A 15,267-nucleotide genomic window follows, 5' to 3' on the forward strand; every position below is an offset into this window, starting at 1 on the left:
TTTCGAAAATTCTGAAACCCAGATCTATTCCCCGAGAAAAATTCCGGCAAAGGAATTCTCGGCTCAGATATAGGTGCATGACAAACCAAGTCTTGCAAATTTTGTACCTTCGTGGCGAGATTATTCAAACCTGCAGTTACACTCTGAAGATCCATTACAAACAGGTGGACACAGAGCCATTCAAAGATTAGAAGGAGAAAAAAAAAAAAAAATTCTCAGCAGACTTCTTATTTCTCTCCTTTCTCAGCCAAGGATTTTAACCCTTTAGTGGGCCGGTCAAACTGTCATGTTCTCAATGGCAAGAGAACATAGCATCAGCATATATAGGAACTAGCTCTTGGAAGATGGGAACTGAGCTGACCATGAACTAAACCTAACACACAACTAGCAGTGGCCGGGTAGCATGCCTACGTTGATTCTAGATGCCCAGCACCAGCCGGAGGACTAAATAATGCTAGCAGAGGGAAATATTAGTCCTAGCTCACCTCTAGAGAAATACCCCAAAAGGAGACAGAGGCCCCCCACATGTATTGGCGGTGAATCAAGATGAAATAACAAACGTAGTATGAAAATAGGTTTAGCAAATTTGAGGTCCACTTACTACATAGCAGAAGACAGAAAGGGCACTCTCATGGTCAGCTGAAAACCCTATCAAAACACCATCCAGAAATTACTTTAAAACTCTGGCATTAACTCATAACACCAGAGTGGCAATTCCTGTTCACAAGAGCTTTCCAGACACAGTAACGAAACTACAGCTGTGAACTGGAACAAAAATGCAAAAACAAACATGGACAAGAGTCCAACTTATCTAGTAGTTGTCTAGGAGCAGGAACAAGCACAGAGAGGCTTCTGATAACATTGTTGACCGGCAAGCAACTAACAGAGCAGCAAGGTTATATAGCGACTCCCACATCTTGATGGGAACAGGTGAACAGAGAAGATGAAAACACCAGTTCAATTCCACCAGTAGCCACCGGGGGAGCCCAGAATCCAAATTCACAACACTTCTCGTTTTGTCCCTATGAGGGTTTCTTCTCCTAAGTTTAAGCCTCGGTTCATCGGCCCGTACAAGATATTGGAGATTCTTAACCCTGTGTCCTTCCGTTTGGACCTCCCTGCATCTTTTTCTATTCATAATGTTTTTCATCGGTCATTGTTGCGCAGGTATGAGGTACCGGTTGTGCCTTCCGTTGAGCCTCCTGCTCCGGTGTTGGTTGAGGGCGAGTTGGAGTACGTTGTGGAAAAAATCTTGGACTCCCGTGTTTCCAGACGGAAACTCCAGTATCTGGTCAAATGGAAGGGATACGGTCAGGAGGATAATTCTTGGGTGACTGCCTCTGATGTTCATGCCTCCGATCTGGTCCGTGCCTTTCATAGGGCTCATCCTGATCGCCCTGGTGGTTCTGGTGAGGGTTCGGTGCCCCCTCCTTGAGGGGGGGGTACTGTTGTGAAATTGGATTTTGGGCTCCCCCGGTGGCCACTGGTGGAATTGAACTTGTGTGCATCATCCCCTCTGTTCACCTGTTCCCATCAGGATGTGGGAGTCGCTATTTAACCTTGCTCCTCTGTCACTTCCATGCCGGTCAACATTGTAATCAGAAGCCTTTCTGTGCATGTTCCTGCTACCAGACAACTTCCAGCTAAGTCGGACTTTTGTCCTTGTTTGTTTTTTGCATTTTGTTCCAGTTCACAGCTGCAGTTTCGTTTCTGTGTCTGGAAAGCTCTTGTGATCTGAAATTGTCACTCTGATGTTATGAGTTAATACTAGAGTCTTAAAGTAATTTCAGGATGGTGTATTGATAGGGTTTTCAGCTGACCATGAAAGTACCCTTTCTGTCTTCCTGCTATCTAGTAAGCGGACCTCGATTTTGCTAAACCTATTTTTCATACTACGTTTGTCATTTTCATCTTAAATCACCGCCAATATATGTGGGGGCCTCTGTCTGCCTTTCGGGGAAATTTCTCTAGAGGTGAGCCAGGACTATATTTTCCTCTGCCAGGATTAGTTAGTCCTCCGGCCGGCGCTGGGCGTCTAGGGATAAAACGCAGGCTACGCTACCCGGCTACTGTTAGTTGTGCGGCAGGTTTAGTTCATGGTCAGTTTAAGTTTCCATCCTTCCAAGAGCTAGTTCCTATGTATGCTGGGCTATGTTCTCTTGCCATTGAGAACCATAACAGGGATCACTCCGTAGTTCTGAATGTAATACTTCATTTAAAGAATACTAGTCAGTTCTCATGAGAAGTCTGTTACCATAAAACCTTGCATACCCATTAAAGGGTTTGTCCAGCGCCATTCACTTCCGCATTGGTACCGTGTACCTATCATTTGAGCACAATATCTTGTACACGTCCTACTAGGTATCTGTAGATCAAGATCATGGATGCTGCTCTTCTCCCCATGCAGGAATCGTGGGAAAAAGGAATTTAAATATAGAATTCTTGGGAATCTTCTCTTAGAACCCTACGTTGTGGCATACCTGTTATTTATCCCGGGAATAAATTAATAAATCAACAGCTGTATGTTGCCATTTCCCTGCTTCAGATTTAAGCTTTCAACAATATTATTTATTCCACAAATATTGACGGAGAATGAATTATTTTACTTGTTACATGCAGAAACCTTCGTCGTCATCATCACAACATGGTGGATTAAAGGAGAGAACTGACGCAAACAAACTAGAGAGGCCGTACAGTACACTATTAAGAAACTCTAACAAATAACACAGCGCCATCTGCTGTCTGCCCAAGATGGTCCACAGGGCATAACCCTGCAGCTGTTGTATACTCCAACATCATTGCTGACAGTGTTGCGGTACTGTATATGGGGAGTGGGACACACCCTATTAACAAAGAAAATGACAGTATTCAATTCTATTCTTAAATAATTAGGATGAACAGTACAATGTAAAGTTCCAAAAAAAGATGCCCTGGAATGTTTATTTTATGGAAAAAGCTAGGATTTTTATAAAACAGATATATCAAGAGATTTTTTAACAAAATCCTACATCAGCCAATGACACTATATATTCTAAGTCCCGGCAGTCAATGTAAAAACAGGGTTAAATATTTGCAATAAATAATTTTATTTGGTAATGTAGGGTGTTACTTATACGAATGTGTGTATCTGACTAGTGATGAGTGAATATTCTCCGAGCATGCTCGGGTGGTCTCCGAGTATTTCAGCGTGCTCGGAGATTATGTTTGTGTTGCCGCATCTTCATGATTTGCGGCTGCTAGACAGCCTGAATACATGTGGGGATTCCCTAACAAACAGGCAATCCTCACATGTATTCAAGGTGTCTAGCAGCCGCAAATCATGCAGCTGCGTGGACATAAACTAAATCTCCCAGCAGTCACATATACTCGGAGACCACCCAAGCGTGCTCGGAGAAACTGGAGTAACGAGCACACTCACTCATCACTAGATCTGACATTGCTATTGGCGAGTTTCTGTACTCTGTATAATACCTCTTTCATCTCCACAGCCTGCTCTTGTGTACATGGGGTCTGCAACAATGGCATTGATGGGGATGGTATATGTTTCTGCTTGTCCGGCTATGGTGGTCCTAAGTGTGATGAACGTAAGTAAAGTAGAACGGGGCACTGGACAGGGAAGGGCTGTCATTTTATAGAGCAGAGGAATAGATTTTAGCTTCTTGTAATGTCATTGATGTAGACTATCTTACACCCTAAAAGTAATATTTCTGATTACGGGGTGTAAATGACAAGTAAGTTGTTACTATCTAGAAAGAGTTGTAATATATTCATTTTATCATCTCAGCTTTGCCAGAATGTGCAGCATTAACCTGCAAGGAAAATATGCGATGCGTGAGGTCACATACAGGAGCAATGGAGTGTAAATGCTTACCCAATTTTCAAGAGAAAGGCTCACTCTGCGAACGTAAGACTTACTGAATAAACATGACATGAAATTAATGTAATTATATAAATATTAATACTGCTCATTGCCAGACTAAAATTTTTTACCAAGTGGGGGTTGTTCAAAATGGAGAACATTTTTCTAGCAGTGCTTTTATCAAATTCATTATGTGGTTAAAATGACACGGAAACATGATTGTCCCTATCAGAAAAAAAATCAGAATATTGCACAGAAAAAATTTGCTTTGTGCCGCTATTTTGCAAGACCCGAAACATTTTTATTTTTAAGTTAAAACACAATTCTGGCATTTTGATTTTTTTTTTGCTTACTGATCTGGCTGATTATTTCCATATTTTAATTGCTCTGACTTGTACGAACATAGCAAAACCAAGTATGGTATGTTTAATTTACATTTTTTTCTCTTTATTTTTAACCCCTTTCCCTGTGATAGGTCATTTAACATCCACTTCTGGCAATCACGCCAGAAATCCGCCCATCGTTGCCACCCATCACGTGCTCACGGGTCACGATGGGTTGGCATGACAACCAGAGATCTCCTTGAAACCTCTTTGATTGTCAATGCCGGTTTGCCATGAGTGCCGCCCGATTGTCGACGCTCATTGCAAGTGAGTAATTCCTCTACATATAGGCGATCTGTACATCGCCTGTATGTAGCAGGCGATCGGGTTATGGCAGCTTCTAGTCTCCCATGGAGACCATTGAAGCATGCCAAAAGTTAAAAAAAAGTTTTAAAAAACATTTAAAATATATATCCAAATCACTCCCCTTTCGCCTCATTCAAAATAAAACAATTTAAAGGAAAAAATCAAACATACACCTATTTGGTATCGCTGCGTTCAGAATCGCCCAATCTATCAATAAAAAAAGGATTAACCCAATCGCTAAACGGTGTAACGAGAAAAAAGTCAAAAGGCCAATATTATGATTTTTTTGGTCATAACAACATTGCATTAAAATGCAATAACGGGCGATCAAAAGATCATATCTGCACCAAAATGGTATCATTAAAAACATCAGCTCGGCACACAAAGAATAAGTCCTCACCCAACCCCAGATCACGAAAAATGGAGACGCTACGGGTATCGGAAAATGGCGTAATTTTTTTTTTTAAACAAAGTTTTGAATTTTTTTTCACCACTTAGATAAAAAAGAACCTAGACATGTTTGGTGTCTATGAACTCATAATGACCTGGAGAATCACAATGGCGGGTCAATTTTAGCATTTAGTAAACCTAGTAAAAAAGCCAAACAAAAAACAAGGGTGGTATTGCATTTTTTTTGCAATTTCATCCCACTTTTTCTCATTTTCCAGTACAAGATATATTAAAATCAATGGTGTTTTTCAAAATTACTCATCTTGCAAAAAACAAGCCCTCACTGGGCCATATTGACCAAAAAATAACAATGTTATGGCTCTGGCAAGAAGGGGTGCAAAAACAAAAACACAAAAACGAAAATACCTCCGGTCTTGAAGGGGTTAAAAGGTGGGAAAGTGGGGTGATTTGAACTATAATCACATTTTTAAAAATGTGTTTCTTTATTTTTTTACACTATTTTTTGGTTCCCTAAAGGAACTTGAACCTGCGATCATTTGATCGTTTATACTACAGTATATACTGCAATACCACAGTATTACAATATATAGTGAAGATCTTGGTCTCCCATGGGGTTCAGCCTATGGCTGAGTGTCACAGGGGGGCCATGATGACACAGCAACAGAGGTCTTCAGCAGACCCCCATCTACCCTTGTAATCCATCGGTCCATTACGATCACATCATGGGGGACCATTGGGAGATGGTGCGCATGGGCACTGTTGTGTATTCCATTGAAATGCTGCTGTCAGAGATTGACCGTGCCATTTAAATGGCTAATTGCTGCATCCGGCACTATGTCAAACATTTTTAAAAAATTATCATGAAAGACTGATTTAAACAATAAGTAATTTTCTGATAATTGCTTCCCTATAACTCTGGCCAGCACTGTTACCTGTAAGGTTTGGGGTCCTGATTCCACCTAATGACAACATCTGAATTGAATTTGTACGTTCTCCCCATGATTGTGTGGGTCTCCTCCTAACATTGCTGTGTGTTATTAATATAATAATTCAGATTCTCTGCCTATTAAGCAGAAATATGTGAATGATGATAAAAAATACCGACTTGTTATGATTAGTACTGTACCATATCAATGGTGTAGTATGATGGGAGTTCTTCTTTTACTATTTGTAAGCATGTGCGATTCACACTCCTTTTTCTTTACAGCAATTAATCCTTGTTTGAAGACTGTTTGTCATGCGGCAGCACACTGCTTCTACATTGGCCCAAACCAACACAACTGTACATGTAAAGAAGGCTACGGAGGTGATGGCGTCGTGTGCTTACCCATCGATCCCTGCCAGACAAACTTTGGAAATTGCCCCACACCATCTTCCATCTGCAAATATGATAGTCCTGGAAAAGTGAGGAAGCAATGCACTATATATAGAGAGAACAAGTAGCTTCCAAAAACATAATACTAGACACATGCATACTACAGAACCAATGTTGCATTCTTGATTTTTCTGCAGTCTCATTGTGAATGTCAAGAAGGTTACAGTCATTTTCAGCCGGGAATTGGGTGCCAGCTGGAAGATGTGTGTGCAACTAAGAATACGTGCAGCAAAAATGCTAACTGCAGCACTGTTGGTCCTGGTAAAATTGAGTGAGTATTTTTCTTGTATGTATATTAATATTATGAGAAAATAATCGTATATAGATAATAATTGTCATGTTTGACAGATGTGTATGCAAAAAGGGTTATTCTGGTGATGGCGTTGTCTGCTATGGAAACATTTTGGAGCGAATGAAACAAATTAACCGTGAACCAGGACAGTGGCAAGGAAAACTTTCCACTGCGATAGACTTGTTTGGTAAGTACTGATATCTATAAAACTGTTAACTGTTTTCTAAAGGGTGTAATCTAATCACAAACATATATTTCCTTTTCCCTGCATATGTGATGATTAGTGATGAGCGAGTATACTCGTTGCTCGGGTTTTCCCGAGCACGCTCGGGTAATCTCCGAGTATTTGTTAGTGTTCGGAGAATTAGCTTTTGTTGATTCAGCTGCTTGATTTACAGCTACTAGATAGCCTGAGTACATGTGGGGGTTGCCTGGTTGCTAGGGAATCCCCACATGTAATCAAGCTGTCTAGTAGTCGCAAATCAAGGGAAACTAAATCTCCGAACACTAACAAATACTCAGAGACCACCCGAGCGTGCTCGGGAAAACCCGAGCAACGAGTATATTCGCTCATCACTAGTGAAGATGTTATATTGGTGGGTGGCCAACAACATGAACCTTCTCCCATCTATGTCCAGAAAAGTGGAACCTCATCCAATCCCAACCCTGATATTCTACTCTCCACTCAGATGGGAATTTCATAAAGAGATATAAGGATAATGTGGAGTTATTGTACATTCTAGCAACACGCCGGTTACATTTTCAAGATCTTTGTAATGGGCTGAACACCTTCCAATGTCTCGATCCATTCTAGCTCCCCAGGGTGGGGAGCTATGCAGAATGGCTAGCATAAGCCAGATTGTGAAGCTGTGTTTGGTCTCTGAGCATAATGGGGGTCCAGCCGGATTCGATGGTGCCCAAACCGCTGCCCTATGAGCTTTCATTGGGAAGTTATGATCTTTCATAAGTTTTAGTAGTTTTAGCTACAATCTTTCAGGGGTGGGGGATTATGACCATCCAAGTGGCAGAACAGGGAGTAACCGACCAAGTGGTTAAATGCTTGTATAAGGCCATGTGCTCTCTCTCTCTTTGCCATGTTTGCTGTTCACTTCTAAAGGGGGGCCATGTTGGAAGGAACTGGAACCAGCTCTCAACCCCATACCCCCATGCGGCCCAGCACACATGGTCAAACATGAAAACTGTAACTGGCATGATTCATCTGCTTATATTTTTTTTGGTTCACCTGCATTTTGGACCATCATCTATGCATAATCATTGTATACATAGTGTTTTGTCTAGAGTGCCGTTACGGTGATTAAATATATCATTAAACCTTGGGGTGCTCTTTTATCTCAATCCACTAATCTAGACATCTTGTTCTCGGTTTTAACTTCACATGCTACCAGGACTGGTTTCTGGCCTGATATAATCCCGTTAACAGACAGGGCTTATATCTAATGAGGAACTGGTGGCAATGCTACCGGGCTGCCAGGGCTCTGTTTCTTTGATGCTAGTGGTTCAAAAGTTCACCGCACTCTCTTAAGATTATGGTGAAAATAAACTTCATTTATTACAATCCATATTATAAAATCAATGATTCAAGGGAGCAAAGCAAGTGATCGTATACAAAGCGACTATAGTTACACAGATGTTTCGACCCATCCCGGGTCTAACTCATTGAGTCAATGCATCTAATAGATGGGTAGCATAGTAGGGAGTAAGGAATTTCTTGGGACATCCACAGAAGGAGTGCTTTGTATGATGGCTGTCAGTAACACTGGTGACATGGCTGTCAGAATTAGAGTAGCGATGCTCCCACGCCTTGCTGTTCTGCTACCCACCTACTAGATACAGTAACCCAATGAGAAAGACCCAGATGGGTTGAAATGTCTGTGTAACTATAGTCGCTTTGTATACCATCACTTGCTTTGCTCACTTGTATCATTGATTTTGTGATATGGATTGTAATAAATTAATTAGTCTGGCTGTGATTTTAATTGTATATCCTATGACTAAGGGTGCTGCATGCACCTGGAACGCGTAAGGCTTTTCATATTTTTAATATGGCTTGCTATGTCTGAATAAAGTTTTTTTTCATTTTTTCATCAGTGGTGTGCCGCTATCCTCTCAATTTGTCTTGTTTGGCTGTGCTCACTAGCCTTGCAGCACCCACCTGCCTTCTGATTTGGCTCTACCCATTTGGTGTTGCATGTAGATCCCGCTAAAGCTCCCAGACCTCCTTCTCCTGTAATAAATTAAGTTTATTTTCACCATAATCTCAAGAGTGTGCGCTGAACTTTTGATCCTCTATCAACAGGGGCTCTCCAGCCCATTCCACTGGCACCTTGCATGCCAGACAGAGTGCACAATAAAAATTGAACCTTTGTCATTGGTGCTAGTGAAAGAGACCTCTCAGCCTGTCAGGGTTGTGAGCGAGTGTGTTGCTGCCTTCTCTCACCCCCCATGCCTCCCTGGGCCCATGTGAACAGGGGGTTTCTGTGTAAAACTGTGCCAAGCTAACCTTATGTGTCTCTGGAGGAGCGGAACATCACGTTGTTTCAAGTGAGGAGACCGTACCGCGTGATCCCTCCAATGTAAAAATGAAGTTAGGCTGGGTGCTAATTAATTACAGTCTCAATTCAACTTTTGTAGTTTTTTAGCTCACTTTCCTTCTTTGTCTGGTGGTATAAGTTGCTGTTTTTGCATCAAAATGACGCACGCAATTCATGAATTTGGGGTCAAGTCAGAAGTAAGTTTTCTTCTGACTTGAACTGTTTTTGAGACTTTTGGTGCCAAAAGTTGCACTTTGGCACCAAAAATTTAAAAAAAGAACAAATATTCAGTGTACTCAAAAATACACCTGGGGACGAGTGAAGTGAATTTGACCGAAATTTTGTGATTTTTTTTAAAAAGTCACAATTGATGAATCAGGCTAAAACACCTGGAATTGCTGGACTCCACCGACAAAGTGGGAAAAAAAAAAACCAGGCAAGTACTTATAAATTAGACATCAGAGAAGGCACAAATAGAATAATGAACTGGGTGGAAACAAAATACAGGCGCAAAACACACAAAACTAGACCACAAAATGATTGCAAAGGCAATTATGAACTGCGGCCTATATCTTTTGTTTAACTGCTTGTACTTTTTATGTTACTTCTCGTTTTAACTAGAACATTAATAAATGTATCTGTTCCTTTTTCCTAAAGAGGAATATTCATGGCCACTGTCCTCACTAGGACCATTCACTGTCCTAGTACCTATAAACAGAGGAATCAAAGCAAAGGATGTAAGTATATTAATATATGTAAAAAAAAGAGAGATTAAAATGACAACTTGTGACATCCCAATTAAAACCACTTACAGATGTAGCAAAGGTTGTCCTGACTTAGGCACCATTTTAATAACTTGACAGATCTCATTTTAAGTGTCAAATTACACTTTTTTATGTTCTGATATCCCAGTGCTTTGTTACCTGAGTCAATTTAACCTTTGCTACATCTGCACATCCATTTTTCCTTTGTTTTGTTAAAAGAGCACTAAACGAATAGTAAAAATGAGCGGCTGATAGCATTCACAAACAGACTGAGGAAAGCTGTTGTTTAGACTAGTTAGGCCTCATTCTCACGTCAGTTTTTTTTAGTCAGTGTTTCTTCAGTGTTTGTAAGCAAAAATCACAAGTGGAACCTATGAGAAAAAAAAACCTAAAAGTTAAAAGAATAGGACCTGTTATGTGTTTTGGAGCCACTCCTGGTTTTCACTTTAAAATACTCATGAAACGCTGACCAGAAAAGTTGATGTGTGCAATAGGCCTTAGGCCACGGTCACACGTTCAGTATTTGGTCAGTATTTTACCTCAGTATCTGTAAGCCAAAGCCAAGAGTGGGTGATAAATACAGAAGTGGTGACGTGTTTCTATTACTTTTCCTCTCACTGTTCCACTCCTGGCTTTGGCTTACAGATACTGAGGTAAAATACTGACCATATACTGAATGTGAGAATGTGGCCTAACACACATAGTACACGCAGTATTTGAGGACCAAAATGTGTAGGACTTATACACATATACCCAGTATTCGTGGACCAAAAGTTTTCTCAGCTGACAGCTATCTTACCGATACCCTAATATACATTCACACTCGGATCTGCCATGCGTGCGTGTTCATTTTACCAGAGAGGGGAACATAAGCTGCCATTAGACACTTTAAGGCCGGCCTAACACACAGCGTATGTAAATACGGTCCGTTTTTTACGGCCGTAATACGCAGAAAAGTCCCCAAAATAGTGATCCGTATGTCATCCGTAGGCAGGGTGTGTCAGCGTATTTTGCGCATGGCATCCTCCGTATGTAATCCGTATGGCATCCGTACTGCGATATTTTCTCGCAGGCTTGCAAAACCGACATCTAATGGATTTATGTGCTCAAATGTTCGGTGAAACATATATACAGTATATATATATATATATATGTCATTGAGACACATATATATTCTGTATTTATATTTAATTCAGCGCGATATATGTGAAAAGCCGGTAATTCAATTGCCGGCTTTTCATTTCTCCTTCACAAACCCGACAGGATATGAGACATGATTTACATACAGTAAACCATCTCATATCCCTTTTTTTTTGCATATTCCACACTACTAATGTTAGTAGTGTGTATGTGCAAAATTTGGGCGCTGTAGCTTGTAAAATAAAGGGTTAAATCGCGGAAAAAATTGGCGTGGGCTCCCGCGCAATTTTCTCCGCCAGAGTGGTAAAGCCAGTGACTGAGGGCAGATATTAATAGCCTAGAGAGGGTCCATGGTTATTGCCCCCCCCCCCCCCCCGGCTACAAACATCTGCCCCCAGCCACCCCAGAAAAGGCACGTCTGGAAGATGCGCCTATTCTGGCACTTGGCCACTCTCTTCCCACTCCCGTGTAGCGGTGGGATATGGGGTAATGAAGGGTTAATGTCACCTTGCTATTGTAAGGTGACATTAAGCCAGATTAATAATGGAGAGGCGTCAATTATGACACCTATCCATTATTAATCCAATAGTACTAAATGGTTAATAATAGTCTTAGGCGAAACTATATGCCCTGAAGAAGAGAGCAAGATAGCTCTTGAAACGCGTAGGCTTCAATAAACCACCTTAAATCTACCTCGTGTGCGCGGTCTTCAGTTCGCCTAAGACTATTACCTCCAGCATCCCTTTGGATTCTTGTGGAGACCTGCTGCTACGATTATGCCGTCTTGGGAGTTGTGACCCTGGTTCACAACACCAATAGGTGAGCACATTCCCTACAAAGGACTGTATGTGTGTTTTTTAAACAGTGTGACACATTGGGGGCGCCTTGTCTTTTCTCTTTTTTTAAATGGTTAATAAAACACACACACATGATTACAAAGTATTTTAATGAAATAAAGACACATGTTGTTGTAATATTTTATTAGACTCTTAATCCATCTGAAGACCATCGTCCTGAAACAAAGTTAAAAAAACAAACAACAATATTCCATACCTTCAGTTGTTATGTCCCACGATGTAAATCCATCTGAAGGGGTTAAATCATTTTATAGCCAGGAGCTGTGCTAATGCACTCGCTTGTGCCTGTAAACCCCGGGTACTGAAAGGAAAGCTGGGTGATCTGTAGTTACCTTGAGTTGCGGTGATGCGCCCCCTGCTGGATGTCCTCATATGAACTCGAGAGTGGGAACTTTTCCAAGGCTCCAGTTCATGAGGACATCCAGCAGAGGGCGCCTCACCGCAACTCAAGGTAACTACAGATCACCCAGCTTTCCTTTCAGTACCCGGGGTTTACAGGCACGAGCGAGTGCATTAGCACAGCTCCTGGCTGTAAAATGATTTAACCCCTTCAGATGGATTTACTTCGTGGGACGTGACAGATCATCGGAAGGTATGTATATTGTTGGTTTATTATTTTTCAGAGCGAGGGTCTTCAGGTGGATTGAGAGAGCAATAAAATATTAAAACAACCTGTGTGTTTATTTCATTAAAATGCTTTTTAATAATGTGTGTGTTTTTTTAACCCTTTCATACAATTGGATTAATAATGGATAGGTGTCATAATTGACGCGTCTCCATTATTAATCTGGCTTAATGTCACCTTACAATAGCAAGGTGACATTAACCCTTCATTACCCTATATCCCACCACTACACGGGAGTGGGAAGAGAGTGGCCAAGTGCCAGAATAGGTGCATCTTCCAGATGTGCCTTTTCTGGGGTGGCTGGGGGCAGATGTTTGTAGCCAGGGGGGGCCAATAACCATGGACCCTCTCTAGGCTATTAATATCTGCCCTCAGTCACTGGCTTTACCACTCTGGCGGAGAAAATTGCGCGGGAGCCCACGCCAATTTTTTCCGCCATTTAACCCTTTATTTTAGCAGCTACAGCGCCCAAATTTTGCACATACACACTACTAACATTAGTAGTGTGGAATATGCAAAAAAAAAGAGATATGAGATAGTTTACTGTATGTAAACCATGTCTCATATCCTCTCGGGTTTGGGAAGGAGAAATGAAAAGCCGGCAATTGAATTAGCGGCTTTTCTCTCTAACACCGCTGCGTATTTCTCGCAGGTCACACTGCTGGTCCGTGTGTAATCTGTATTTTTCTCGCCCCCATAGACTTTTATTGGCGATTTTTTTGCGCAATATGGTGACAAACGCAGCATGCTGCGATTTTCTACGGCCGTAAAAGACCGTATAATACGGATCAGTAAAATACGGCAGATAGGAGCTGGGACATAGGGAATCATTGGGCCGTGTGTTATGCGTATTTTATGGGTGTATTTTCTGCGCTCATACGTCCGTAAAACTCGCTAATGTGAGGCCGGCCTTAGAAGCAGCTTTTCTCCTGACACAAGCAAGTGACAGACACAAATTCATAGACCGGAAATTTTGAGTTAAATTTGAGCTGCATTCATAAATCAATAAATGCATTTTTGCTTCCAAATGTATACCATTCCAAAGAATATTTGTCAAATAAATATAATCATTTTATATTGCTGTGAAGTACCATTTTGCTGTATGCGGAATTAGCTGTACATAAAACTTCTCTCTTCTATCTCAGGTAAGGAATCTTAAATCAAATAAGGAAAATGCTCTGTACTTTATCAAGCTTCATATGATTGCTGGGCAGCTGAATGCTGAAGATTTCAACAGCACAGATTTAATTTACACACTGACCGGAAAATCAGGGGAAATAACAGCAGACGAGACGGTGAGATTATGCACATCCTAGGAATAATAATAATAATAATCTTTATTTATAGAGCACCAACATATTCCGCAGCGCTTTACAGTTTAACAGTTTCAAACACAACAGTCATAAATAACAACGTTAACAATACAATAATTAAAGCACAATAAGACGACCCTGCTCGTGAGAGCTTACAATCTACAATGAGGTGGGGGAGATACAAAGTACAGGTGTGTATTTACAATGATGTATTTACAATGATGGTCCAGCCATCTTCAGGGGATGGGGGATAGATGGAAGTAGTGAATGGGCTACACACACACACACACACAAACATAAAATGACTTTGATTAGGGAATGTGATAGGCCGCTCTGAACAAATGTGTTTTGAGGGAGCGCCTAAAACTATGCAAATTGTGAATGGTCATAATTTCTTGGGATAGAGCATTCCAGAGGATTGGCGCAGCATGGGAGAAGTCTTGGAGTCGGGAGTGAGAGGTACGGATTAGTGCAGAGGTTAGTCGAAATTAGTTTGCAGAGCGCAGCGGTCGGTTAGGCCATAGACAGAAATGAGGGAGGAGATGTAAGGGGGTGCCGCACTGTGGAGAGCTTTGTGGGTGAGAACAAGTAGTTTATATTGGATCCTATAATGAATGGACAGCCAATGTAACGACTGGCGAAGAGCGGACACATCTGAATACCGATTAGCCAGGTAGATGACCCTGGCTGCTGCATTAAGGATAGATTGGAGAGGGGAAAGTTGAGTGAGGGGGAGGCCAATTAATAGAGCATTGCAGCAGTTCAGGCAGGAGTGGATCAAGGCGACAGTGAGGGTTTTTGTTGTTTCCATGGTGAGAAAAGGGCTGATTCTAGAGATGTTCTTTAGGTGTAAGCGGCAAGAGCGGGCAAGAGATTGTATATGGGAGGTGAAGGAGAGATCGGAGTTAAACATAACACCCAGACAGTGCACCCGCTGCCGGGGTGTTATTATGGTGCCACCCACGGAGAGGGAAACATCAGGTTTAGGGAGGTTAGTAGATGGTGGGAGCGGAAGAAGTTCAGTTTTGGAGAGGTTGAGTTTCAGATAGAGAGCAGATATGATGTTGGAGACTGCGGACAGACAGTCACTGGCGTTCTGTAGTACCGCTGGGGTAAGGTCAGGGGATGACGTGTATAGTTGTGTGTCATCAGCATAAAGATGGTACTGAAAGCCAAATCTGCTGATGGTCTGTCCAATTGGGGCCATGTAGAGGGAGAAGAGAAGGGGGCCAAGGACTGAGCCCTGAGGTACCCCAACAGTGAGAGGAAGAGGAGATGAAGTTGAGCCAGTGAACAGAACACTGAAGGAGCAGCCAGAAAGATAGGAAGAGAACCAGGAGAGAGCAGTGTCCTTAATGCCTAGTAGCTGGAGCCTAGAGAGTAGGAGACG

General features: G+C 41.7%; 1 protein-coding gene across 1 annotated transcript in view; it reads left to right on the forward strand.

Moving 5' to 3' along the window:
- STAB2 (stabilin 2) overlaps positions 1–15,267 on the forward strand; it is a 290,752-nt gene that overhangs the window by 72,696 nt on the left and 202,789 nt on the right. Inside the window, exons 6-12 of the mRNA XM_077265634.1 lie at positions 3,489–3,584; positions 3,785–3,904; positions 6,167–6,363; positions 6,472–6,605; positions 6,683–6,813; positions 9,836–9,915; positions 13,710–13,859. Coding sequence (XP_077121749.1) covers positions 3,489–3,584; positions 3,785–3,904; positions 6,167–6,363; positions 6,472–6,605; positions 6,683–6,813; positions 9,836–9,915; positions 13,710–13,859 — 908 coding nt within the window. The remainder of the gene's footprint in view (positions 1–3,488; positions 3,585–3,784; positions 3,905–6,166; positions 6,364–6,471; positions 6,606–6,682; positions 6,814–9,835; positions 9,916–13,709; positions 13,860–15,267) is intronic.

This window comes from Ranitomeya variabilis, chromosome 5, assembly GCF_051348905.1.
Source record: "Ranitomeya variabilis isolate aRanVar5 chromosome 5, aRanVar5.hap1, whole genome shotgun sequence".
NCBI lineage: Eukaryota > Metazoa > Chordata > Amphibia > Anura > Dendrobatidae > Ranitomeya > Ranitomeya variabilis.